Genomic DNA, 26723 nt, shown 5'->3' on the forward strand with positions numbered 1-26723 from the left:
AGAGAGAGAGAGAGAGAGAGAGAGAGAGAGAGAGAGAGAGAGAGAGAGAGAGAGAGAGAGAGAGAGAGAGAGAGAGAGAGAGAGAGAGAGAGAGAAAGAGAGAGAGAGAGAGGCGGGGAGAGGGAGAGTCAGAGTGAGAGGGAGGAGAGAGAGAGAGAGGGGGGAGAGTCAGAGGGAGAGGGAGAGAGAGAGAGGGGGGAGATTCAGAGGGAGAGAGAGAGAGATGGGGGGAGGGAGAGTCAGAGGGAGAGGGAGAGAGAGAGAGAGAGAGAGAGAGGGAGAGGGAGAGGGAGAGAGAGGGGGGAGAGAGAGAGAGAGAGAGAGGGGGTGTCAGAGGGGAGAGAGAGAGGGGGGGTATCAGAGGGAGAGGGAGAGGGAGAGAGGGGGAGGGGGAGAGTCAGAGGGGGAGAGTCAGAGGGAGAGGGAGAGAGAGAGAGAGAGAGAGGGAGAGAGTGAGAGAGAGAGAGAGAGAGAGAGGGGGAGGGAGTGTCAGAGGGAGAAGGAGAGGGAGAGAGAGAGGGGGGAGGGAGTATCAGAGGGAGAGAGGGGGAGTCAGAGGGAGAGGGAGAGAGAGAGAGATGGGGGAGAGAGAAAGTCAGAGGGGGAGGCAGAGAGAGAGAGGGGAGAGGGAGAGAGAGAGAGGGGAGAGGGAGAGTCAGAGGGAGAGAGAGAGAGAGAGAGAGAGAGAGAGAGAGAGAGAGAGAGAGAGAGAGAGAGAGAGAGAGGGGGAGAGTGAGGGAGAGAGAGAGGGGGAGAGGGGGAGAGTCAGAGGGAGAGGGAGAGAGAGGGGGGGGAGGGGGGAGAGAGAAAGAGGGTGAGAGGGAGGGAGAGAGAGACAGAGAGAGTGTGAGTGAAAGTAAGAGAGAGAATGAGGAAGAGAGAAAGAGAGTGAGAGAGAAAGTAAGAGAGAGAGAGAAAGAAAGAGAGAGAGGATGATGAACACATCTAGCAAGGCTATTCAGTTTAGTTTAGAGAGAGGGGGGAGTCAGAGGGAGAGGGAGAGAGAGAGAGATGGGGGAGAGAGAAAGTCAGAGGGGGAGGCAGAGAGAGAGAGAGAGAGAGAGAGAGAGAGAGGGGGTTGGGTGGTGGGAGAGGGAGAGAGACAGAAAGAGAGAAAGAGACAGAGAGAGTGTGTGAGAGAAAGTAAGAGAGAGAATGAGGAAGAGAGAAAGAGAGTGAGAGAGAAAGTAAGAGAGAGAGAGAAAGAAAGAGAGAGAGGATGATGAACACATCTAGCAAGGCTATTCAGTTTAGTGATGAGATAGATAGAGGGGAAATGTAGAGAAGGACTAATGTTTTCTGGTTTGTGTAATGTGTACCACAACAGCAATGGTGTTATGTTCAAGGTTTTTGAGTTCCCTCAGGCGCTCAGCAGGAACAATCACCACAGATGTTACTCTTTCAATTGATGGGTGAGTGATGTAAGTTCGTGTCCATCAAAATAGAGAAGCGGTAAGAGAGAATACAGGAGGCAGGAGGCCAAAGATCAAATCCTTTACAGTAACCGGCCCAGGCTTTAATATAGTGTGTGTGTGTGTGTGTGTGTGTGTGTGTGTGTGTGTGTGTGTGTGTGTGTGTGTGTGTGTGTGTGTGTGTGTGTGTGTGTGTGTGTGTGTGTGTGCGTGCGTGCGTGCGTGTGTGTGTGTGTGCGTGAGTGCCTGTCTGTCTGTCTGTCTGTCTGTCTGTCTGTCTGTCTGACAAACAATCGTTGGTCATATATATTGAATAACTATGTATGTCTGACTTATGTGAACTTGTGGCTGAGTGCATAATGGTTATTGTGTGAAAATGTCTGAGTTTGTGTGTGCATGTGCACTGTTAAAGTGTGATAATGTGTGCATATCATTGGCAATCGGTACTATATTTATGTATTCAAATTATTTGTGAATACTAGCAAATTATTTTCATGCCAACTTGTTTTTTTAAACTATAACTTCTGGTTTTACATTATGTGTGTGACTGTCCATGTTTGTGTGCATGTGTGAAATTGTTTGTTTGTGTGTTTGTGTGTCTGTGTGTGTATTTGCGTGTGTGTGTGTGTGTGTGTGTGTGTGTGTGTGTGTGTGTGTGTGTGTGTGTGTGTGTGTGTGTGTGTGTGTGTGTGTGTGTGTGTGTGTGTGTGTGTGTGTGTGTGTGTGAGACTATGCATGTGTGTACATGTGAGTCAGGCTGGTAACAAAGATTCGGGAGACAGGTGCAGGAATGCGTAATAGGAGTTTTATTCAGCACAAATTACTTTGTAACTATAGCTTTTGTGACTTTTTTCGCGCTTTGCACTCCGTCTGTTTTGACACAGTTGCATCCGTCTGCTGTTTGCTCCTGCCTCAATAAAGTGCGCGCCTGTTCACAACTCTCTGCTCTCCTGCACCTTATTTCGCGACCAGTACGCACACCAGTGACACTGGATTAAATAACACAAGCGTACAATGATTATCACACGGGACGAGACCCGTAGTCATCTGCGCATTCCACAAGGACACGAAAGCCCAAAACACACAGCACAGGTACTCACACGCACCAACGGACATTGTAACAATAACAGACAGCCCAAGGGAAACCAAAGGGCACATATATACAAATACTAATCAGTGGGAATAGGGGACAGGTGTGCATGATGAAAGTTCTGGAGGGATCCGTGACAATGTGTGTGTGCGTACATGGATGTGTGCATGCGTCCGTGAGTGTGCGCACAAGTGTGCGTGTACTCTGCATGTGTGAGACACAGAGGAGGGTGGTGGGAGGGGCTATTGGAGGACGGGCTCATTCTAATGGCTGGAATGGAATTAACGAAGCGGTGTCAACTATATGGAAACTCATTGATTCATTGATTCCATTCCAGCCATTAGAATGAGCCTGTCCTCCTATAGCCCCGCCCACCAGCCTCCTCTGCTTTGCATGGGTGTATGTGTGACTTTGCATATATGTGTGTGTGTGTGTGTGTGTGTGTGTGTGTGTGTGTGTGTGTGGTACTCACGGCTGTCCCTCTGGTGTGTTCTCAGGTAGTGAAATAGTAAAGGATGCGTTGGAGAACTGTGGCGCTCTGGCTCCTGCGATGACTGACACTACCACCGGGGGACTACGGCTACCCAGCCGGTCAGCAGCCACCACTGTCAACAGGTACTCTTTGTCCCTCTGAAGTGGCAGCCCCGTAGTCCGGACATGACCATTCTTTCTGTCCACCTCGAAACGCCCGTCACCGCCTGCAGTTAGGAGACAACAGAGGAACAGTTTATTTTTCGAAATATATATTTGAAGGTGTTTCCTGACTAGATAAAGAGAGATAGGATGACAGTGGGGAACAAATTGCGAGATGTGGTGTTAAAGGGCAGTAAGCCAACCTATGCTGACATGTGTAGGGAGGCTGCAGTATTACCGCTAGACCAGCCAGGCCACAACAAATGTCTTTTTCTGTCATTCATTCGTGGAACAGAACGTCCAGCTTGTTCAATATTAGAGGGATTGATTGATTTAATGAGGTGATTTTACTGTATTTGATAAGACAGCTGCCCAGCAATAATGAACCTTTTAAAATGCATTGAAAAGAAAGTGCAGATGGAATCTAATATTAGAGCCAGTGACGCACAGACTCACACATGTAATCCCACCCACTGGCAATTTCATTCTGCCGAACTTCCGCACTTGTACACAACATATGACATAAGATAAGACATGCTTATCTTAATGAGATGAAAGACTAGAAGTATAAAACATGTATACAACTGACTAAAACCATATAAAATCAGTTTTTTTTCTCTTTCTATTACAATGCTGCCAGTGTACTGAATGAAATTGTGCTCAATCCCTGGACAGGAAGCACCTACCATCAGACAGGAAGTATTCCACCTCTCCGTTGTTGCCCTCGTCTCCGTCCTGGGCGTGGAGCTTGTAGACCAGTGACCCGGCCAGGGCGTTGGGAGATACCACTGCCAGGTAGGGGGAGGGAACCATGGTCCATTCCGGAACATTGTCATTCACATCAGTCACCGTCAGCTCCACCCGTACCAGGTACCAGTCTGGACCTGTAGAGGAGTGGTAGAGATTGGTCCTCTGTAGCTCAGTTAGTAGAGCATGGCGCTTGCAATGTGAGTATAGTGGGTTCGATTCCTGGGACCACCCGTATGGAAAATGTATGCACACGTGACTGTAAGTCGCATTGGATAAAAACAACTGCTAAATGGCATATACCTAGTGAAAGTCTACACACCCCTTGCACATTTTTCACATTTTGCTGCCCTAAAATAAAATCGAAAAAGGGATTACATTTTTTTTAATCCCCTACCGATCTACACAACCTACTCCACATTTTAAAAGTGAAAGAAACATCAAAATAATAATAATAATAATTTTAATAATTACAAAAAATACTTGGTGGAAGCACCTTTGGCAGCCATTACAGTTTTTAATCATTTTTAATAAGATTCAACCAACCTTGCACAACTCTTAGGGCAACATTAATACCTTATTTTTGTGAAAATTGCTCAAGCTCAGTTAATTTGGTTGGGAATCATTGATGGACAGATATATTCAAACCTTGTATTTGTATTTCAAGTCGATTTAAGTCAGGACTGAGTCTGGACTACTCTGGAACACTCAACACCTTTTTTATAGTGAAACAAACAAGAAGTAAGACAAAAAACAGAACACTTGAGTGTGTTTAACTATCCACCACCCCAAGGTCAATACTTTGTAGAGCCACCGTTTGCAGCAATTACAGCTGTAAGTCTCTTGGGGTATGTCTCTATAAGCTTGGCACATCTAGCCACTGGAATTTTTGCCCATTCTTCAAGGCAAAACTGCTCCATCTCCTTCAAGTTGGATGGGTTCCGCTGGTGTACAGCGGTCATACCACAGTCATACCACAGATTCTCAATAGGTTTGAGGTCTAGGCTTTCACTAGGCCATTCCAATACATTTAAATGTTTCCCCTTATACCAGAACTGGCCACCCCACATAACCTGGTTCCTCTCTAGGTTTCATCCTAGGTTTCTGCCTTTCTATGGAGTTTTTCCTAGCCAACGTGCTTCTACACCTGCATTGCTTATTGTTTGGGGTTTTAGGCTGGGTTTCTGTACAGCACTTTGAGATATCAGCTGATGTACGAAGGGCTATATAAATACATTTGATTTGATTTGATTTGAATTGGTTGTACCAGATCATATTTAGGGGCTTCATAGCAAAGTGGGTGAATACATACTCACGCACCACTATTCAAATGGTTTTTATTTTATTTTTTGAAACAAGTCATTTTTAAAATTTCACTTCACCAATTTGGACTATTTTGTGCATGTCCATTACATGAAATCTGTCACGCTCGTCGTAAAGAGGAGACCAAGGCGCAGCGTGAGTAGAGTTCCTCATCATTTTAATCAACTGAAACTCACCTAACAAAGACAACAAACAACCAAACGAAACGTGACGCTACTGGTGTGCACACAGGCAGCTAACTGTAGACAAGATCCCACACCAGAAAGTGGGAAACAGGGCTGCCTAAATATGATCTATAGGGGAGGGTCCGGGTGGGCATCTACCCTCGGTGGCGGCTCCGGTTCTGGATGCAGACCCCTCCTTACGCTGATCACTCCGCTTTTGTGGAACCGGACCGTGGATCATCGCCGAAGGCTCTGGACTGCGGATCATCGCCGGAGGCCCCGGACTGGGGACCATCGCCGGAGACCCCGGACTGGGGACCGTCGGTGGAGGCCCCGGACTGTGGACCGTCGGTGGAGGCCCCGGAATGTGGACCGTCGGTGGAGGTTCCGGACTGTGGACCTTCGGTGGAAATTCCGGACTGTGGACCTTCGGTGGAGGTTCCGGACTGTGGACCTTCGGTGGAGGTTCCGGACTGTGGACCGTCGTTGGAGGTTCCGGACTGGGAACTGTCGCCGGAAGCTCTGGACTGGGAACTGTCGCCGGAAGCTCTGGACTGGGAACTGCTGGCACAACCCGTCCTGGCTGGATGTTTATTTTCACCTTGCAAATGTGTGGCGCTCGCACAGGACACACTGGGCTGTGCAGACGCACCGGAGACACAGTGCACAGAACCGGCGCAGGATATCCTGGTCCAAGGAGGTGTACTGGAGACCAGGAGCGCTGAGCCGGCACCATCCGTCCTGGCTGGATGCCCATTCTAGCCCGGCCAATGCGGGAAGCTGGAATAGAGCGTATCGGGCTATGAATGCGAGCTGGAGACCCCGTGCGCATCACTGCATAACACGGTGCCTGACCAGTCACACGCTCCTCAGCAAGCCCGCTCTGCAACGCTCTCAGTGTTAGCACTTCTCTCCGGAATCTTGCGTCGAGCTCCTCACTCGACTCACTGACTGGCTCTGGTTCAGCCTTCAGCGCTCCGCCGACCACTCGGTGTGCCCCCTCCAAAACTTTTCTGGGGCTGCCTCTCGTGCTTGTCTTGTTGGTACAACTCCTCGTAATATCGCCGTTCCGCTTTCGCTGCCTCTATCTCCTCCTTAGGATGGCGATACTCCCCAGCCTGCGTCCAGGGTCCTGCTCCATCCAGGATCTCTTCCCAGGTCCATTCCTCCTGAACACGCTGTTTGGATCTATTTTTGGTGGGATCTTCTGTCACAATCATCGTAAAGAGGAAACCAAGGCACAGCGTGAGTAGAGTTCCACATAATTTTAATCAACTTAAACACCTAACAAAAACAACAAACAACCAAACGAAACGTGACGCTAATGGTGTGCACACAGGCACCTAACTGTAGACAAGATCCCACACCAGAAAGTGGGAAACAGGGCTGCCTAAATATGATCCCCAATCAGAGACAACGATAAACAGTTGTCTCTGATTGGGAACCATATCAGGCCAACATAGAAATACAAAAACCCCTAGACATACAAAACCCTAGACATACAAAACCCGAGACATACAACACTAGAGTACCCACCCTAGTCACACCCTGACCTAACCAAAATATATAGAAGAGATATCTAAGGTCAGGGAGTGACAAAATCCCAATAAAAATATATTTAAATTACAGGTTGTAATGCAACATAATAGGAAAAAAACGCCAAGGGGGACGAATACTTTTGCAATGCACTGTATGTTGTTATTATTATAGATATTAACTAACACATTCACAGAGTCAGAGTCCTAACCCAGAGCCTTATTCCTAAACAGAGGGTAATCTGAGTATCCATTGAAAAGAAATACAATGAGGATTGAGAGATGTTCGGCTTTCAGAAACAGAATAACCATACAATACTGGACAGTAATCATGACACTATCATAAGGCTATGATGTACATGAACCAATCAATAAGCTCTGAAAGCCATTAGGCTACATGACAATACAATCATCAGCCATTAGTAAAGTTTCACGTAAAGCCATGCATAAGGATGCTAATGTGTTGTAATACCCGATACTACTTGTCACATTTAGATGGCACAACGCTTTAGAGCGTTTCAGTCACAATTAGCAAATTATGTGTTGAGTGTTCTTCCTTAATGCATTGACTGAAAACAGCAATCACAATAGAAATCGCAAGCGCGCGCGCGCTCACACACACACACACACACACACACACACACACACACACACACACACACACACACACACACACACACACACACACACACACACACACACACACACACACACACACACACACACACACACACACACACACACACACACACACAGAAAGATGCACCATGCAGAGGCTCTTTCAGTTGCAGAACACTTGCAGGTGGAACACCGCAGGGATGTTTTCACAAACAGCCACATTATAACAGATCATGTCTCTCTTATTATGTCCCTCTTCCAGTCTTAGATTCCCTTTATCCATCTCTCCCCTGTTCCTTCTACCCAATGATTCTCAACGATTTTCTCTCTAGGCTCTCTGTCTCTCTCTCTTTTTTTCTCTGGCTCTCTTTTTCTCTCTGGCTCTCTCTTTCTCTCCATCTCTCTCCTTCCATACTGCAGCTGTCAGGTAGAGGAAAGCAGGTGTTCTGTCAGGGGCTATGAAAGGGCCAATCACCGGGGGAATCAAAGAGCCCAAGACGCTGTCATTCTGGTTCCCTCTCTGACAGCCTGCCAGCTATTTATACCAGTCAAAGAGAGACGGGGGGAATCAGAGAGTGAGAAACAGGGTGGATGGGAGAAGAGGAAAAAAGAAACAGAGAATCATGAGAGAGAAACAGGGGGAAAGAGGAAGAGAGTGAGAGTGTGTGTGAGAGAGAGAGAGAGAGAGAGCTAGAGAGAGAGAGTGAGATCGTGATCAAGATGGAGATCGAGAGATTGACAAGCGAAACATGGACAAGTGCAAGAGAGAGAGAGAGAGAGAGAGAATGCATGATACACTTTCACCTAAGTGATCCTAAAACTCACAATAGCCAACGAGGATAAGGCAGCAAGGTCGGTTATGCCGCACAACCGCCAATTACAATCAACAGTGTTCCGTCTGCAAAAGGAAAATAACAGTACTCTAGTCTGAGATAAACAATGTCCCCTTAGATTACCTCTCACCTGATTATGTGTCTGTCTGGGAAACAAGACAGAGACAGTCACTTACCACCAGGCACCACATGCCTGAGATGTGCCCAGTGATGCCCACTCATAAAGGCAGACACTAGAATACCTGCTTGCCCAGGAAAATCCAATACGATTGGTAACCTCCCACCTGCTACCAAATGCCTAGTGGTGCTTGTTGTCATGTATCGCAAAGTGAAGCAAGCAATTTATTCATAGGTTATTATCATGTTTTTACTATTGGGAAATACCAGGTACCAGAATATACTAATGGAAAGGAAAATAAGGTCGAACCAAATGATCAGGTCCCTTTGGGAAATAAATGTCAAAAATGTAATGACAGCGAAATATGTGGCAGCATGGCTTAAGACACATTGAGCACATTGCACTCACAGACCTTCAGTTCCAAAACTGCAACTGTCCTCTCGTTAAATAAAAGCAAATACTGCCACCCGAACACCATTTCCATTGCTGTCGCCACTGTTTTTTATGTACTCTAACTTATTATAGATTTGAAAACTGCTTTTCGGATCATTGAAAATGTTAAAGCAGCAATACAGAAGAAGAACGTGGCAACGGAGTCATTTAGACAGGGAGGGGAGTAGAGGAACACTGAGAAGGGGAGGGAACAAGACAGAGGGGGGAACAAGGGAGCCATTTAGAACACGGGAGAAAAAGTCCCGAGAAAAATAAGAACGGAGCTGCAGAGCAGGATTGAGACAAAACCCACAGTGTAAGAAATGGCCCTGAGGTTGTTATGGAAACAGACAAATAACAAAATCTGGAACAGGGAGAAGAAGAAAAAACAGGCAGCAATTGCATAAATCAGTGGAATTTAAAGGGACAGAGACAGAAAGAAAGAAAGAAAGAAAGAAAAAGAGTACCACATCTGTAGAATAAAGACAGAGAGGAAATACGAAGCTGTGGCATTTTCAGAAACGGCACATAACGATCCTGCTGCACTTGAGTGTCCGTGGTTCATTGAGAGTTTCTAATGGTTGCTATAACATATCCAGAATTAATTGGGAAAAAGACAAGAGGGGAACAGGGGTGATATGAAAAGCACAGCAGGGAGAAAGCATTACCTCCATAATAAATCAGAAGGCTAATGGCCAACTTCCAATATGTCCATCCAGAGACAGAAACATCCGCACACGCAAATAATGGTCATTACAATAGATGAGATATCCGAACGAGGAAATGCTGGTACATGTCAATTGTTTGTCTTCATTCATTGGAAAGCTGTCTCCGATAATTGAATGATGGTTCAATAAAGCATAACAACATGAATATGGTTAGGGCAACGGTAGGGAATCTATCTACTGGGAACACTGATTAATGAACTCCAAATGATGTAGCTGCTACTTACGTTCCAACGTCAAAAATGACTTCAAATAGACATGGACACTGAGAATGCAGCTCCTCAGCTAGCCTAGTATGACTGGAGTCTAGCCTGAGAGAAACAAAAAGCCCAACAGCAACAACAAGTACAAAGACAGCCTGAAAGAGTTAATAGAGAGCTCAGTGACCTAATCCGCTGGCTGACCTGGGATCAGAAGAGAGATGACCACACGTGACAGGTGAAGAGTCTCTTTCCATTAATTGGCTTATGTGGAACAGACTCCAGGGGGCGTGCTGTGAATCACGCATGAGATCAGAGCCAAATTTAGGGCTCTCGGGAAGAGCCAACGCAAAACTTTTGACAGGACCACGAATCGACAGGGCCACACTTTTAACTGGTTCTGAATAAATTACTGCACATTCTCTGCTTGTCACCTAGCTGTTTCTTCCCCTCTTCCGGACGTTGTTAGCGAGGGTGCTTAGCGTGACCCCAATCAGCACCTGGCTCCCTCTATCCTCTCTTCCCGGCTTACTGCTGACAGAGGGAACACAGGCACAATTACTGTCTCTACCAGTCTAGGAAGAAGGGGGGCTTTCTCATTCTCTCTACTCCCAGCACTACACGCTAACTACAGGAGTCCCTGTTCTCCCGGGAACACAGTTACTTTACAGCACAGCAGATGGAGAGAGAGAGAGAGAGAGACAGAGGGAGTGAAATAGTGTGTGTGTGTGAGAGAGAGAGAGAGAGAGAGAGAGAGAGAGAGAGAGAGAGAGAGAGAGAGAGAGAGAGAGAGAGAGAGAGAGAGATGTAATTCCTCCGCACTAGAGGAATACCAATATAAGAACACTGTTCATTGACTAAAGCTCAGTCTTCACAATATTACCCTCTAAGCTCATCATTAAGCCCGGGGCCCTAGGTCTGAACCCCGCCCTGTGCAACTGGGTCCTGGACTTCCTGACGGGCTGCCCCCAGGTGGTGAAGGTAGGAAAAAACACCTCCACTACCCTGATCCTCAACACAGGGGCCCGACAAGGGTGCATGCTCACCCCCCTCCTGTACTCCCTGTTCACCCATGACTGCGTGGCCACGCATGCCTACATCTCAATCATCAAGTTTGCAGACGACACAACAGTGGTCAGCCAGATTACCAACAACGACGAGACAGCCTACAGAGAGGAGGTGAGGGCTCTCGGAGTGTGGTGTCAGGAAAATAATCTCACCCTTAACAAAACAAAGGAGCTGATTGTGGACTTCAGGAGACAGCAGAAAGAGCACGCCCCCATCCACATCTACGAGGTCGCAGTGGAGAAGGTGAAAAGCTTTAAGTTCATTGGCGTACAGATCACTGACAATCTGAACTTGTCCACCCACACAGACAGTGTGGTGAAGAAGGCTCAACAGAGCCTCTTTAACCTCAGAAGGCTGAAGAAATTTGGCTTGGTCACAGGGCTTTCCAGAGGGCAGGGTGGTCAGCCCAACGTATAACCAGGGGTACACTGCCTGCCCTCCAGGACATCTACAACACTGGTCACAGGAAGGCCAAGAAGATAATCAAGGACCTCAGCCACCATAAGACGAGGTCAGTACTGGGACCGAGAGAACTGAAAAACAGCCTCTATCTCAAGGCTGTCAGACTGTTAAATAGCCATCACTCCACCCAGTACCCTGCCCTGAACTTATTCACTGTCACTAGTCGGCTACCACCCGGTTACTCAACCCTGCACCTTAGAGGCTGCTACCCCATGTAAATAGGCATGGTACACTAGTCACTTTAATAATGGAACACTGGTCACTTTAATAATGTTTACATATTGTTTTACCCATTTTATATGTATACTGTATTCTAGTCAAGTCCATCCTATTAAACTATTGCTGTACATATACTATTCTATGCTACATATTCTTCAGATATAGTAAATACACTACATGACCAAAAGTATGTTGACACCTGTTCGTCCAACATCTCATTCCAAAATGATGGGCATTAATATGGAGTTGGTCCCCCATTTGCTGCTATAACAACCTCCAGTCTTCTGGGAAGGGTTTCCACTAGATGTTGGAACATTGCTGCGGGGACTTGCTTCCATTCAGCCACAAGAGGATTAGTGAGGTCAGGCAATTTATCCTAAAGGTGTTTGATGGGGTTGAAGTCAGGGCTCTGTGCACACCAGTCAAGTTCTTCCACACCGATCTCAAGAAACCATTTCTGTATTGACCTTGCTTCGTGCACGGGGGTATTGTCATGCTGAAACAGGAAAGGACCTTCCCCAAACTGTTGCCACAAAGTTAGAAGCACAGAATGATCTAGAATGTCATTGTGTGCTGTAGCTTTAAGATTTCCCTTCCTGGAACTAACCATGAAAAACAGCCTCCTCCACCAAATGTTACAGTTGGAACTATGCATTCGGGCAGGAAGCGCTCTCCTGGCATCCGCCAAACCAAGATTTGTCTGTCGGACTGTCGGTTGAAGCATGATTCATCATTCCAGAGAACGCGTTTCCACTGCTCCAGAGTCCAATGACGGTGAGCTTTACACCACTCCAGCCGACGATTGGCTTTGCGCATTGTGATCTTGTGAGGCTTGTGTGAGGCTGCTCGGTCATGGAAACCCATTTCATTAAGCTCCCGATGAACAGTTCTTGTGGTGATGTTGCTTCCAGAGGCAGTTTGGAACTCGGTAGTGATTGTTGCAACCGAGGACAGACGATTTTTAAATGCTAGTCGCCTCAGCACTCTGCAGTCCCGTTCTGTGAGCTTATGTGGCCTACCACGTTGTGGCTGAGCCGTTGTTGCTCCTAGACGATTCCATTTCACAATAAAAGCACTTACAGTTGACCGGGACAGCTCTAGCAGGGCAGACACTTGACGAACTGACTTGTTGGAAAGGCGCCATCCTACGGTACCACATTAGAAGTCACTGAGCTCTTCAGTATGGACCATTCTACTGCCAATGTTTGTCTATGGAGATTGCATGGCTGTGTGCTCAATTTTATACACCTGTCAGCAAAGGTGTGGTTGAAATAGCCGAATCCACTAATTTGAAGGGGGGTCCACATACTTATGTATATATAGTGTACTCTATCCACATACTGTCTGTCCATAATGTCTATACATCCCATCACATATACTGTGTGTATATATATACAGCTGAAGTCAGAAGTTTACATACACCTTAGCCAAATACATTTAAACTCAGTTTCACAATTCCTGACATTTAATCCCAAAATGTCCTGTTTTAGGTCAGATAGGATCACCACTTTATTTTAAGAATGTGAAATGTCAGAATAATGGTAGAGGAAATGATTTATTTCAGCTTTTATTTCTTTCATCACATTCCCAGTGGGTCAGAAGTTTACATACACTCCAAGCCATCTATTTTGTGAAGTACACCAGTCCCTCCTGCAGCAAAACACCCGCCACAACATGATGCTGCCACCCCCGTGCTTCATGGTTGGGATGGTGTTCTTCGGCTTGCAAGCCTCCCCCTTTTTCCTCGAAACATAACGATGGTCATTTGTTTCATCAGACCAGAGGACATTTGTCCAAAAAGTACGATCTTTGTCCCCATGTGCAGTTGCAAACTGTAGTCAGGTTTTTTTATGATGGTTTTGGAGCAGTGGCTTCTTCCTTGCTGAGCGGCCTTTCAGGTTATGTCGATATAGGACTTGCTTTACTGTGGATATAGATACTTTTGTACCCGTTTCCTCCAGCACCTTCACAAGGTCCTTAGATGTTGTGCTGGGATTGATTTGCACTTTTCGCACCAAAGTACGTTAATCTCTAGGAGACAAAACACGTCTCCTTCCTGAGCGGTATGACGGCTGTGTGGTCCCATGGTGTTTATACTTGCGTACTATTGTTTGTACAGATGAACGTGGTACCTTCAGGTGTTTGGAAATTGCTCCCAAGGATGAACCAGTCTTGGATGATTTCTTTTGATTTTCCCATGATGTCAAGCAAAGAGGCACTGAGTATGAAGGTAGGCCTTGAAATACATCTCCAGGTACACCTCCAATTAACTCAAATGATGTCAATTAGCCTATCAGAAGCTCCTAAAGCCATGACATAATTTTCTGGAATTTTCCAAGTTGTTAAAATGCACAGTCAACTTAGTGTATGTAAACTTTGGACCCACTGGAATTGTGATACAGTGAATTATAAGTGAACTAATCAGTCTGTAAACAATTGTTGGAAAAATGACTTGTGTCATGCACAAAGTAGATGTCCTAACCAACTTACCAAAACTATAGTTTATTAACAAGAAATTTGTGGAGTGGTTGCAAAACTAGTTTTAATGACTCCAACCTAAGTATATGTAAACCTCCGACTTCAACTGTATATATAGTCAGATATTACTGTACTGTTGGAGCTAGGAACACAAGCATTTCGCTACACCCGCAATAACATCTGCTAAATATGTGTATGCGACCAATAGAATTTGATTTTATTTTGATCCGATTTGAGAGAGAGGAAGAGAGACAGAGACAGAGAAAGACGGAGAACTCCAAGAAGCTTTGGCTAATTAAATATTCTCTCAGATTACAAGGGGCTATTTGGCCCTCTCCGGAAATTGTGACTTTCATAATCTTACTAAAGAGGAAGGTACTGACTTTTTCACATTTCACATAAAAATACCAATTAAGAAAAGGAAAGGAGGGGGGTGACCAGCTCTAATCTTACACAAATTGCAAACGATACAAATGGGTAGGCCATAATTAGATTTTTTTTCCCCTCAACAGCTTTTCATAATTGAAAATACTGACACTACCAAGAACACACTTCAACACACACACATTACGCACAGCTAGTTCTTCAATTGCCAAATTCAATATCTATTTCCCCAGCCTAAGGGGAAATAATGTTAATAACAGAGGGGGACATTGAGTTTTTCAGGGGGTCTCACACACTGTCTGGTTACAATGGTACGGTCAGGCACAGCAGGACACCGTGTGCATACAGAAAACGTTCTACACAGGAATATTATATGACATAGCACCAGGTGAATGCATATAGCCTCAGCATGGCCACTCTCTTGGGACTCTTGTTAATTGACATTGAGGAAGAGTTCCTCATTAAGAGTTGTAGAGAAGCATAGTGTAAAACTCATTATAGAACAAGACATATTGGATAGACACCATACCTGGACTGCTACTCGTCGAATGATTAACAGTGTATAATTACGCGATTAAATGATTCAGGCAATTATTAACTCATTAACCTGGGGCACCATGGGAAAGTTTTAGCTTTATTGAGTTTTTATTTCCCAAATTCACTCAAAAAATATCAGAATTGTAACGATTGTCTTCCTCCTCTGATGAGGAACAAGAAGGATCGGACCAAAATGCAGCGTGGTACGTGTCCATGATAACTTTAATAACTCAGAACACGAGCAAATACCAAAAGAACAAAGTGCAGGAAAGAAATGAAAATCAAAACAGCCCCGTATGGTGCAAACACAGAAACGGAAAACAACTACCCACAAATCATAGTGGGAAAACAGGCTGCCTAAATATGGTTCTCAATCAGAGACAACAATAAACAGCTGCCTCTGATTTGGAACCATACCAGGCCCAACACAGAAATACAAAACATAGAACAACACATAGAATGCTCACCCCAACTCACCCCAAACTAAAACAGAGACATAAAAAAGGAACTAAGGTCAGGACGTGACAAGAAAATTGATTTCACAACAGTCGCCAATTAATCAATTTCCTCTACAGTCTCATTCTGAATGTCGCATGATCCGGGAATCTGCACAAACCCGAGTCTCACCAAATAAGTGCGTACCACACCAATTGAGTTAATTATTTATTTGCTAAAAAGCTAAAATGATAATATAAGATACACATACACAAACATAAACATACAGTCTAGGCTATTGATTAGAACTTAGTACGATGAACTGGTCCCTAGTGGGCCAACACCATATAACACGCATTTCACAAAATGGGGATTTCAAAAGAGAGAGAAAGAAAGAGAGTACATGAGAGAAAAACACACTTGGGTGCATTTGTCAGCTATGCTTATTTTAACCCTAACCTTGCCCCTAACTGCCGCTCTTATGGGTCAGAATATAATGATGCAATTACGTGTTGAAGGTCTCCGATGGGGTGTCTCTGCTTGGACTGGATTCAGACTTCTCTAATGACGGTCCGTCTTCGGTTACCGGGTGTAACTCTCTGTTTCTCCTCACGGTGTCAGTGTCCTTTCTCTTAGTGTTCTGTTTGCTCGCCCTTGCTCTGAAAAGGGGTCTTCGGAGGAGGGCTAATCAGCCGTGTGGATTATTCCAGCTTGGGAATGAAAACAGTGTAGACACACGATTCCTTGGAGAGTGGTGACCGGGTGGTCCTGCTTGAATTCATCCCCTTTAGATACAGCTACTCGTCTGTAGCATAGGTTGTTAAAAGGTTCTTCAACCTCGTGTTGCATTTTGGGGTGGCTGACCACTCAGACCTTGGCTGTAGCTCAGGGTCACTTAGTTTTATACCCTTGGGTCAGATATGGGCGGTTCCGCCTTTAGAGCAATTCTCTGGGCGTACCTGTAAGGAGTGACGCCAGACAGGAGAAGCAAGTACGGGGTGTCAAACATTTAATCAGGAACGGACATGGAACACAAAATTAACAGCGTCAGCACACAGGTAAACAAGAACATATGACAAACATCAATCCCGAAGCAGGTAACAGAGCTAGGGAACAGACAGATATAAGGAAGGCAATAACACAAGTAAATTAATTCAGAGTCCAATGAGCGCAGATGCGCGTGACGGGAAAAGGCAGGTGTGCCTATTGATGGTGGCTTGATTGCGTAATCCTGGAGAGCCTGGCGCCTTCGGGCGGGAACAGGTGTGACAGTACCCACCCCTCTAGGGGCGCCACCCGGCATCCCACCTGGGCGAGCCGGCAGAGACATGGGCGCTGGGCAAGCAGGCTAGGAGAGGGGGAGGAAGAGCGGGAGCAGGCGTGACTGTACCAAGTTACGAGGCATACTCTGGATTTTACTCAGATCCAATTTAGAAAACTAACTTCACATTTCATCTTTACAAAAACATTATCTTTGATCTGGACATTTTCCACACAACGTACAATATGTAAACATCAGGCACATATTTGGAAAACTCTTAAAGTTACAATGTTTTCGTTATAACGTCGTCCTTTAACTTTTAATAACATAACAAAAACGACATTCATTTTCATATTCCATCTATCGTCATCACCACCATTGTGGCTGACGAAACCTATTTTCCATAAGTCCATTTATTGCATGTTAATGTTCTGAGGCCGATTTTCCATCTATTGATTTTGTTCAATGTGGATACAGAATGTGGATACAGAACACAGAGGAGCAGAGAGAAAAAATCATGTCTGGACCAGGGAGAGGAGTAGCTGGACCAAGGAGAGGAGTAGCTGGACCAGGGAGAGGAGTAGCTGGACCAGGCAGAGGAGTAGTTGGACCAGGGAGAGGAGTAGCTGGACCAGGGAGAGGAGTAGTTGGACCAGGCAGAGGAGTAGCTGGACCAGGCAGAGGAGTAGCTGGACCAGGCAGAGAAGTAGCTGGACCAGGCAGAGGAGTAGTTGGACCAGGCAGAGGAGTAGCTGGACCAGGCAGAGAAGTAGCTGGACCAGGGAGAGGAGTAGCTGGACCAGGGAGAGGAGTAGTTGGACCAGGCAGAGGAGTAGTTGGACCAGGCAGAGGAGTAGCTGGACCAGGCAGAGAAGTAGCTGGACCAGGCAGAGGAGTAGCTGGACCAGGCAGAGAAGTAGCTGGACCAGGCAGAGGAGTAGCTGGACCAGGCAGAGGAGTAGTTGGACCAGGCAGAGGAGTAGCTGGACCAGGCAGAGAAGTAGCTGGACCAGGCAGAGGAGTAGTTGGGCCAGGCAGAGGAGTAGCTGGATCAGGTAGAGGAGTAGTTGGACCAGGACCAGGGAGAAGGAGGGGGATAGGCGTAAGAATGCGTGGTGGTGTTCAAAGGGGAGTAAGAGCTGCTATCACTGATGAAATAAGAGCCACCATCATAGACCATGTGATAAACCATGGTCTATCACTGAGAGAGGCTGGTGAAAGAGTCCAGCTTAATACCATGGTCTATCACTGAGAGAGGCTGGTGAAAGAATCCAGCCTAATCTCAGACGGTCAAACGTGGCTTCCATTATCTGGAATTTTCAACAAACCAACAGGTGTGTAATGCATTTCAGAAGCGTTTCTCCCATCATTACTGTTGCTATGTCCCACAGTAACTGTAGGCCACCAGTCCCATTGCAAATACATATGTTGTATTTTTGTTCCTCTTAAGAATGCAACGTCTTCCTCCCTCTGGGGGAAGAGGAAAGCTCCTCAGTGAAGACCAAGGGCTGCCATTGTAGGATTGGTCATTGCTGACAACGCAATAAAACTGTAATGTAATGTGGAAAGCATCAGCCTGACTACCATTGCTCGGACTCTGACCAAACACAGAGTTGGAATGAAACAGTTGCACACAGTTCCTTTTGAAAGGAACAAGGAACTTTTGAACGGTCAAGGAACTCCGGCACCAAAGAGTCCAGGTATGGTGTCTAGCCGAAATGTCTTGTTCTATAGTGAGTTTTACACTATGCTACCCTATGGGGTGCCACAGGGTTAAATTTTTGGGCCGACTCTCCTCTCTGAAAATATCAATGATGTTGCTCTTGCTGCTAGTGAGTCTCTGATCCACCTCTACGCAGATGACACCATTCTGTGTACTTCTGGCCCTTCTTTGGAAACTGTGCTAACAACCCTCCAGACGAGCTTCAATGCCAAATAACTCTCCTTCCGTGGCCTCCAACTGCTCTTAAATACAAGTAAAACTGAATGCATGCTCTTCAACCCATCGCTGCCTGCACCTGCCCGCCCGTCCAGCATCACTACTCTGGACGGTTCTGACTTAGAATATGTCGACAAATACCTAGGTGTCTGGTTAGACTGTAATCTCTCCTTCCATACTCACATAAAACATCTCCAATCCAAAGTTAAATCTAGAATTGGCTTCCTATTTTGCAACAAAGCATCCTTCACTCATGCTGCCAAACATACCCTCGTAAAACTGACCGTCTTACAGATCCTTGACTTTGGCGATGTCATTTACAAAATAGCCTCCAACACCCTACTCAACAAATTGCATGCAGTCTATCACAGTGCCGTCCGTTTTGTCACCAAAGCCCCATATACTACCCACCACTGCGACCTGTACGCTCTCGTTGGCTGGCCCTTGCTTCATACTCGTCGCCAAACCCACTAGTTTCAGGTCATCTACAAGACCCTGATAGGTAAAGCCCCGCCTTATCTCTGCTCGCTGGTCACCATAGCTGCACCCACCCGTAGCACGCGTTCCAGCAGGTATATCTCACTTGTCACCCCCAAAGCCAATACCTCTTTTGGCCGCCTCTCCTTCCGGTTCTCTGCTGCCAATGACTGGAACGAACAACAAAAATCTCTGAAACGGGAAACACTTATCTCCCTCACTAGCTTTAAGCACCAGCTGTCAGAGCAGCTCACAGATTACTACCCCTGTACATAGCCCATCTATAAATAGCCCAAACAACTACCACTTCCCCTACTGTATTTATTTTTCTCCTTTGCACCCTACTTTGCACACTCATCTACTGTCAAATCTACCAACCCAGTCTTTTAATTGGTATATTGTAATTACTTCGCCACCATGGCCTATTTATTGCCTTTACCTCCCTTATCTCACCTCATTTGCTCACATTGTATATAGACTTATTTTTCTACTATATTATTGACTGTATGTTTGTTTTACTCCATGTGTAACTCTGTGTTGTTGTATGTGTTGAACTGCTTTGCTTTATCTTGGCCAGGTCGCAATTGTAAATGAGAACTTGTTCTCAACTTCCCTACCTGGTTAAATACAGGTGAAATACATTACCAATAAACTTCTCCAAACAAGTCAAACAACGTTTATAATCAAACCTCAGGTACCCTAATATGTAAATAAACGGTCAAATTTAGGACGGATAATAGTTATTGTCTTTACGGGAGATAAACAACAAAGAACGCGCTCTCATCCACATGAAAACACTACAGCCAAAATGGGAGCCACTTAGAAAAACTACAAATTCTAGCAAATTCTTTCAAAGACAAGCCTGAAACTCTTTCTAAAGACTGTTTACATCGAGTGGAAGCCCTAGGAACTGCAATCTGGGAGGATTTCGCCTCATAATAAACATGACAGCCATTGGAAACAGAGGGATGTAGGCTGAATTTTGTTTTTTGGGATGGTTTGTCCTCGGGGTTTCGCCTGCCATATCAGTTCTGTTATAGTCACAGACATTATCATATAACAGTTTTATAAACTTTAGGGTGTTTTCTATCCAAATCTACCAATTGTTCCTGGGCCGTCATTGAAAATAAGAATTTGTTCTTAACTGACTTGCCTAGTTAAATAAAGGTTAAAAAATATATATCTATATATATATATATGCATATCCTAGCTTCTGGGCCTGAGTAGCAGGCAGTTTACTTTGGGCACGGTTTTCATCCGGACGTCAAAATACTGCCACCTATCCCAAAGAGGGATATGCACAACTTAATTAATATTACTGAAGCAGACTGTGAAAACAGTTATGAGTTAAAACCAATTGAAGCCATTCAGTGCATTTGAGAGGGTAGTCATTTTAAATGCTAAACATTTTTACACTAAATACATTTGAGTGGCTTTCATTTGAGTCAAACTGTATTTAGCGTGTGAGCAGTCTGGAAGAGTAAATCAGGTGTTAATGTATCCTATTAAACTATTAAGATGTGCTTAAACCTCTGATTAAGATCTTGGGATGTTTGTGTCTGCTGCTGCTGCTCCATTGGACCCAAAGCATTTCTTCTGATCTCTTCCATTTCACATTATATAGTCTACAGGACCTACCATCACAACAACTGTGTTGTTTAGACTAGGGCCGGAAAAGCCCAATGTTGACAGACAACTTTTGGCTGGAAAAATATGGTCAATTGAAAACTATATTATTTTAGCCTTACATCAATAGCCTCTGCTCTCGGCTCTGTGCACCAGCCCCATGCTAGCCTTTGTAAAGTGAGTCTAAGCAGACAAGTTCTAAAGACAAAGGCCTTGTGAAGGAGCAGTGGATGGATGGGTAGATCAGTGGAGGATTGTGAAATTAATTCCCTGGTCTAATGACAGAATAACCACAAGCTTTGAAAGAATGGCAGCAGTCTCTCCAGGATTCCTTTCCATCTATCCCTTTTCTCAAAAGGTCCTTTGAAACATGTCCCATACTGCTTTAGGTTTTTCTCCCAGTACAATCTCTCAAAAAAGAAAAAGAAAAAGAAAGGAATATGGATGATGTTATTTTTGTTCTCTCTCTCTCTGGTTCTCCTGCCAAACGTTCACTGTGATTAGAGAACATACAAGTGAATTGCTTAATCTCTCATCTCCTCTCGTAGCCAGGTAGAAATGATTGGTGAGTGGTGATGTTTGGAAGGCTTCAAGTAACAGGGAATGAAACCATCATGTATCCCAACCCAGTTCACCACAGCAACATACTGTGCATATTCTAGAAAGAAAGCTTGAGGAAGGCTTATCCTTGTGTGTGTGTGTGTGTGTGTGTGTGTGTGTGTGTGTGTGTGTGTGTGTGTGTGTGTGTGTGTGTGTGTGTGTGTGTGTGTGTGTGTGTGTGTGTGTGTGTGTGTGTGTGTGTGTGTGTGTGTGTGTGTGTGTGAGCCAGCGAGAGAAAGTAAGAGAGGTTAAGAAAGAAAGTGAGAGCGAGAGTGTGATTTTGCGTGTCGCACAGTGGTGTAAAGTATGTAAGTAAATAAACATACAGTAATGTACAATAAGTAGATTTTTGGGGTATCTGTACTATAATTTACTATTCATATTTTTTTACAACTTTTACTTTTAATCCACTACATTCCTAAAGAAAATAATGTATGTTTTACTCCATGAAGTACATTTTCCCTGACACCCCAAAGTACTAATTACATACGAATCCTTAGCAGGACAGGACAATGGTCCAATTCATACACTTATCAAGAGAACATCCCTGGTCATCCCTACTGCCTCTGATCTGGAAGATTCATTAAACACAAATGCGTTGTTTGTAAATTCTGTCTTAGTGTTTGTGTGTGCCCTGGGCAATCCATAAAAACATAAAAATGAAAAAATTGTGCCGTCTGGTTTGCTTGATATAAGGAATTTGAAATAATTTAGACTTTTACTTTGACTTGTGATACTTGAGTATATGTTAGCAATTACATTTACTTTTGATACTTAAGAATATTTTCAAAATAAAGTGTCACGCCCTGGCCATAGAGAGGCTTTTATTCTCTATTTTGGGTAACCCAGGGTGTGACTAGGGTGGGCATTCTAGTTTCTTTATTTCTATGTTTTCTGTTTCTATGTTTTGGCCGGGTATGGTTCTCAATCAGGGACAGCTGTCTATTGTTGTCTCTGATTGGGAATCATACTTAGGCAGCCATTTCCCTTTTGTTATTGTGGGAAGTTATCTTTGTTAGTGGCACTATAGCCCTCGTAAGCTTCACGGTCGTGTTTTGTTGGTAAGATTTACATAAATAAAGGAAAATGTACGCGCACAACGCTGCACCTTGGTCCGGTCTTTTCCACGACGACGTCCGTGACATAAAGACTTTTACTCAAGTAATATTTTACCAGGTGACTCACTTTTACTTGAGTCATTTTCTATTAAGGTATCTTTACTTTTACTCAAGTATGACAATTTGGGTACTTTTTCCACCACTGCAGTCCCATGCTTTAGATCATTGATCCCAGGTGTTCCTGATGCCATTTCATATAAAATAAGCAACAGTTTTGTCAGGCATCTTTGTCAGCTTTGTCAGGCGAAATGCTTGTGTGTCTACTGTACACCTCCATTCTCTCCTCCCAGCCAGACTAAAGTGGGTGTCCTCTGAGTGGAAAGCACACTTCAGAAACCCTGTTTTACCATGGAAGGGTTCTATGTTTGTGTCAGCAACAAGAGATGGGGGGAAACAGAACCTATGGCCAGGGGGTAGAGATAGAGAGAGAGCCACATCCATCCATCCGGGAAAGGGAGGAATCTGTAGAGAGGAACCCAGGGTTTACACATGAAATCTGGGGCACGCGTGGCACACCCTGTCCCTCCGTCCATGGGCTCTTTAAATGGGCTCTTTAAATGAAAGACCCTTTCCCTTCCGTCCACTCCAGTGTAGCATTTCGCTACACTCGCATTAACATCTGCTAACCGTGTGTATGTGACAAATAAAATTGGATTTGTTTTGACTTGTGATTGTTCTGATGCAGATTTAGGCCCTGATTTAGCCCTGTGTCCCGGCCGAACACTTACAGTCACAACCTCCCTATCCCTCTCTAGATCAGGGTCTGGAAATCGGACACTTATTTGTTTAGCCTCATGGCTTATCAGACACAAGGCTGGGCAGAAAATATTGGCCCCTAGCAAATCACACAGATCTAGGCAGAACACTAATCTAAATCTGGTTGTGTGCTTTATCAACACATATGGTAAAGTGTTGCTAAACATAGCACATCCGTGGAATTGTCTTGAATATGTTGAACATGCCTATATTTCAATTAAGATTCAGAGGTTGGATGTGGGTGTCATAGACAAAAACACAATTAATTAGTTTGCACTCTGAGTTCAAGCAGATAGAAAATGTATTTGCAAGGTAATGAACCTAACTGGGTCATTCCACGCCAGCGCAGCCCGAATATATTTATGGTATCGCAGATCGTTCAGGCAATTCTCACATAGTAACTTCATTGGGAGGAAGGATGTTTGCCATGCTTTTCACATTTGTACCACAAACACATATATATATTTCTTTATCATGTTGAAATTTGATAAAAACATTTTTACCTATACTATGATCTGTGAACTGAACATTTTGGTGTCTTTATGCTCCTTATAATAAGGAGCATGTCTAGATTCTGAAATACACATAAATATGAATATCTCAAAAGTACCCTTTTGATTTAGCAAAAAATTAATTGCAGTAGGATTGCATGTGCTTTGCCTAAAGAGTTGTAGAAGCTTTCCAGGTCAAATTGAGTGGGCTCTTTGCCAATTTGCTAATTCTGAAGGTACAGTATGATACACCACAAACACAATGGGAAAATGGATTCGAATGGAACTCCCTCTGCTGGTGATTTGCTGAATGTGCAATCCTAAAGGAGGACTGTGATTGGTTAAATACCTATAACGCAATTTCTATGTATTTCTATGTATAAAATGGGCCATATCATTAAAAGTACCAGAGAGCCCACTCTGGAAATGTGATGTATTTTAAGAGTATATTGTTACAAACAATACGTCTTAAAATAAACAAAATCCAAAGGGTACTTTTCAAATTGTATTTGTCACATACACATGGTTAGCAGATGTTAATGCGAGTGTAGCGAAATGCTTGTGCTTCTAGTTCCGACAATGCAGTAATAACCAACAAGTAATCGAGCTAACAATTCCAAAACTACTACCTTATAGACACAAGTGTAAGGGGATAAGAATATGTACATAAAGATATATGAGTGAGTGATGGTACAGAGCGGCAAAGGCAAGATACAATATTGAGTGCAGTATATACATATGAGATGAGTATGTAAACAAAGTGGCATAGTGGCTAGTGATACATGTATTACATAAAGATGCAGTAGATGATATAGAGTACAGTATATACATATACATATGAGATGAATAATGTAGGTATGTAAACATTATATTAGGTAGCATTGTTTAAAGTGGCTAGTGATATATTTTACATCATTTCCCATCAATTCCCATTATTAAAGTGGCTGGAGTTGAGTCAGTGTGTTGGCAGCAGCCCCTCAATGTTAGTGGTGGCTGTTTAACAGTCTGATGGCCTTGAGATAGAAGCTGTTTTTCAGTCTCTCGGTCCCAGCTTTGATGCACCTGTACTGACCTCGCCTTCTGGATGATAGCAGGGTGAACAGTCAGTGGCTCGGGTGGTTGTTGTCCTTGATGATCTTTATGGCCTTCCTGTGACATCGGGTGGTGTAGGTGTCCTGGAGGGCAGGTAGTTTGCCCCCAGTGATGCGTTGTGCAGACCTCACTACCCTCTGGAGAGCCTTACGGTTGTGAGTGGAGCAGTTGATACAGCCCGACAGGATGCTCTCGATTGTGCATCTGTAGAAGTTTGTGAGTGCTTTTGGTGACAAGCCGAATTTCTTCAGCCTCCTGAGGTTGAAGAGGCGCTGCTGCGCCTTCTTCACGATGCTGTCTGTGTGGGTGGACCAATTCAGTTTGTCTGTGATGTGTACGCCGAGGAACTTAAAACTTACTACCCTCTCCACTACTGTCCCATCAATGTGGATAGGGGGGGTGTTCCCTCTGCTGTTTCCTGAAGTCCACCATCATCTTAGTGTTAAAATGTTCAATGTTGAATCAAAACATACACCAAGATGTATCACGTCTGGTTCACAGATCATAGGGTCTTACAGGAGGCATGTACATGTCTAAAAATGGACTAAAATGGCCCACTTTCATCATGATTTCCCCAAAACATTTTGTGATACAATTTTAAAAAGCATGTCAAACACCCTTCCATCCAATTAAGTTTCTATGTGAGAATTGCCAGAACAATCTGAGATACAAAAAAAATATTCTGGGGCTACGCTGGCATGGAATCGCCCAACTTGTTCGACGTGGTTCACAAATCCAAGACACAATTTTTAATGGCATTTTTATTTCTTCAACTGCAGATTAATGACGCCTACCTACCCGTCAGTTTGAGTATTATCTGAGACCCAAATTGAGGCTTTGGAGTCGAGCAGAAATGTGAGGTGTTAACATTTCATTTCCAGTGTTTTCACAGGTATTGAGGGGGATCGAGATCTTAAACTGAAATGTACTTGTTTTCAAACTAAAGGCTGAATAGAAACTGCTGTGAATATTAGTACCTTTAACCAGCTCTCTGGGCTCGGTCATTTCTCTGCTCCGTAACAATGCCAATAAACAGAAACGCGTGAAAGCTGCTAAACGGATTATTAAGCCGATTAATAACAGACAGGGACAGAAGTGGGATGAGGGGATTAGTGTTGTCACTTTGAAGTCAATTTGAGGAAATAATTTGTCTTGGAATGCTTCTGCACCTCTTTGGCAAAATGCATGCAATCCTACTGCAAGATTCAAGACCAAGAGAGACAAGAGAAGTAAACATAAACTTCAATCAGTTAAAAAAAAAAAAAGATTGTGGAAGGAGCAGCCCACGTAGCACAGATGTAATTCCACAGGAATAATGAAGTGCTTCATTTAGGCCCTGATTAAAACCGAACATCAATTTCACCTCATTTTAAGACACACAACCAGCACTGACATTCACTTTAGAGTTTGTCTGGCACTCGCAGTAGAAAATCTCTCATTTGGACCGCCAACACCGTACAAACCAATTCCAACTCATCTTAGCTCTCTCTCTCGCTCCACTGATATATATTTGGTGATTCACAGAGGGGGGGGGGGGGGGGGTTGATGGAATGTATCTGCGGTAAATGTGTGCCTTTTCTAGGCAGCCTCTCTGTGTTGCTAATTAGGCTGGTGATTTTTACAAAGCGTGTTCTCATTAAGCTGATGCTGCCTCTAATCAGGGTGGCTGTGGTGGCAGTGTCTGGATAACAGCATCAGTCTGGGCACGCTCATTACAGCCCCCTATAAAAACCACTGGCCTAACGATCATCCCACCTGCTCACTCAACCCAGCCCAGAGCAGGCCATCAAGGTCACCCCTCAATTAGATCACTAAACACTATATTCCCCCTCAACTTTATCAGTCCATATAGTATAGTACTAGTGGCGGTTCTAGCTTTATTGTCTCCCTGGGCGAACACCCCCCTCACCCCCACCCCCCCTCACCCCAAAACAAAAACCCTGTTCTGCA

At 44.5% G+C, this 26723-nt stretch overlaps 1 protein-coding gene across 1 annotated transcript in view; it reads right to left on the minus strand.

Moving 5' to 3' along the window:
* The window catches only part of si:ch211-186j3.6 (neural-cadherin), a 239580-nt gene that overhangs the window by 110611 nt on the left and 102246 nt on the right, over positions 1-26723 (minus strand). The window contains exons 2-3 of the mRNA XM_052480386.1: positions 3822-4019; positions 2975-3200 (exon numbers count right to left, since the gene is read on the minus strand). Of these exons, the coding sequence (XP_052336346.1) occupies positions 2975-3200; positions 3822-4019 (424 nt within the window). The remainder of the gene's footprint in view (positions 1-2974; positions 3201-3821; positions 4020-26723) is intronic.

Source organism: Oncorhynchus keta, chromosome 2 (assembly GCF_023373465.1).
Source record: "Oncorhynchus keta strain PuntledgeMale-10-30-2019 chromosome 2, Oket_V2, whole genome shotgun sequence".
In the NCBI taxonomy this organism is placed as follows: domain Eukaryota; kingdom Metazoa; phylum Chordata; class Actinopteri; order Salmoniformes; family Salmonidae; genus Oncorhynchus; species Oncorhynchus keta.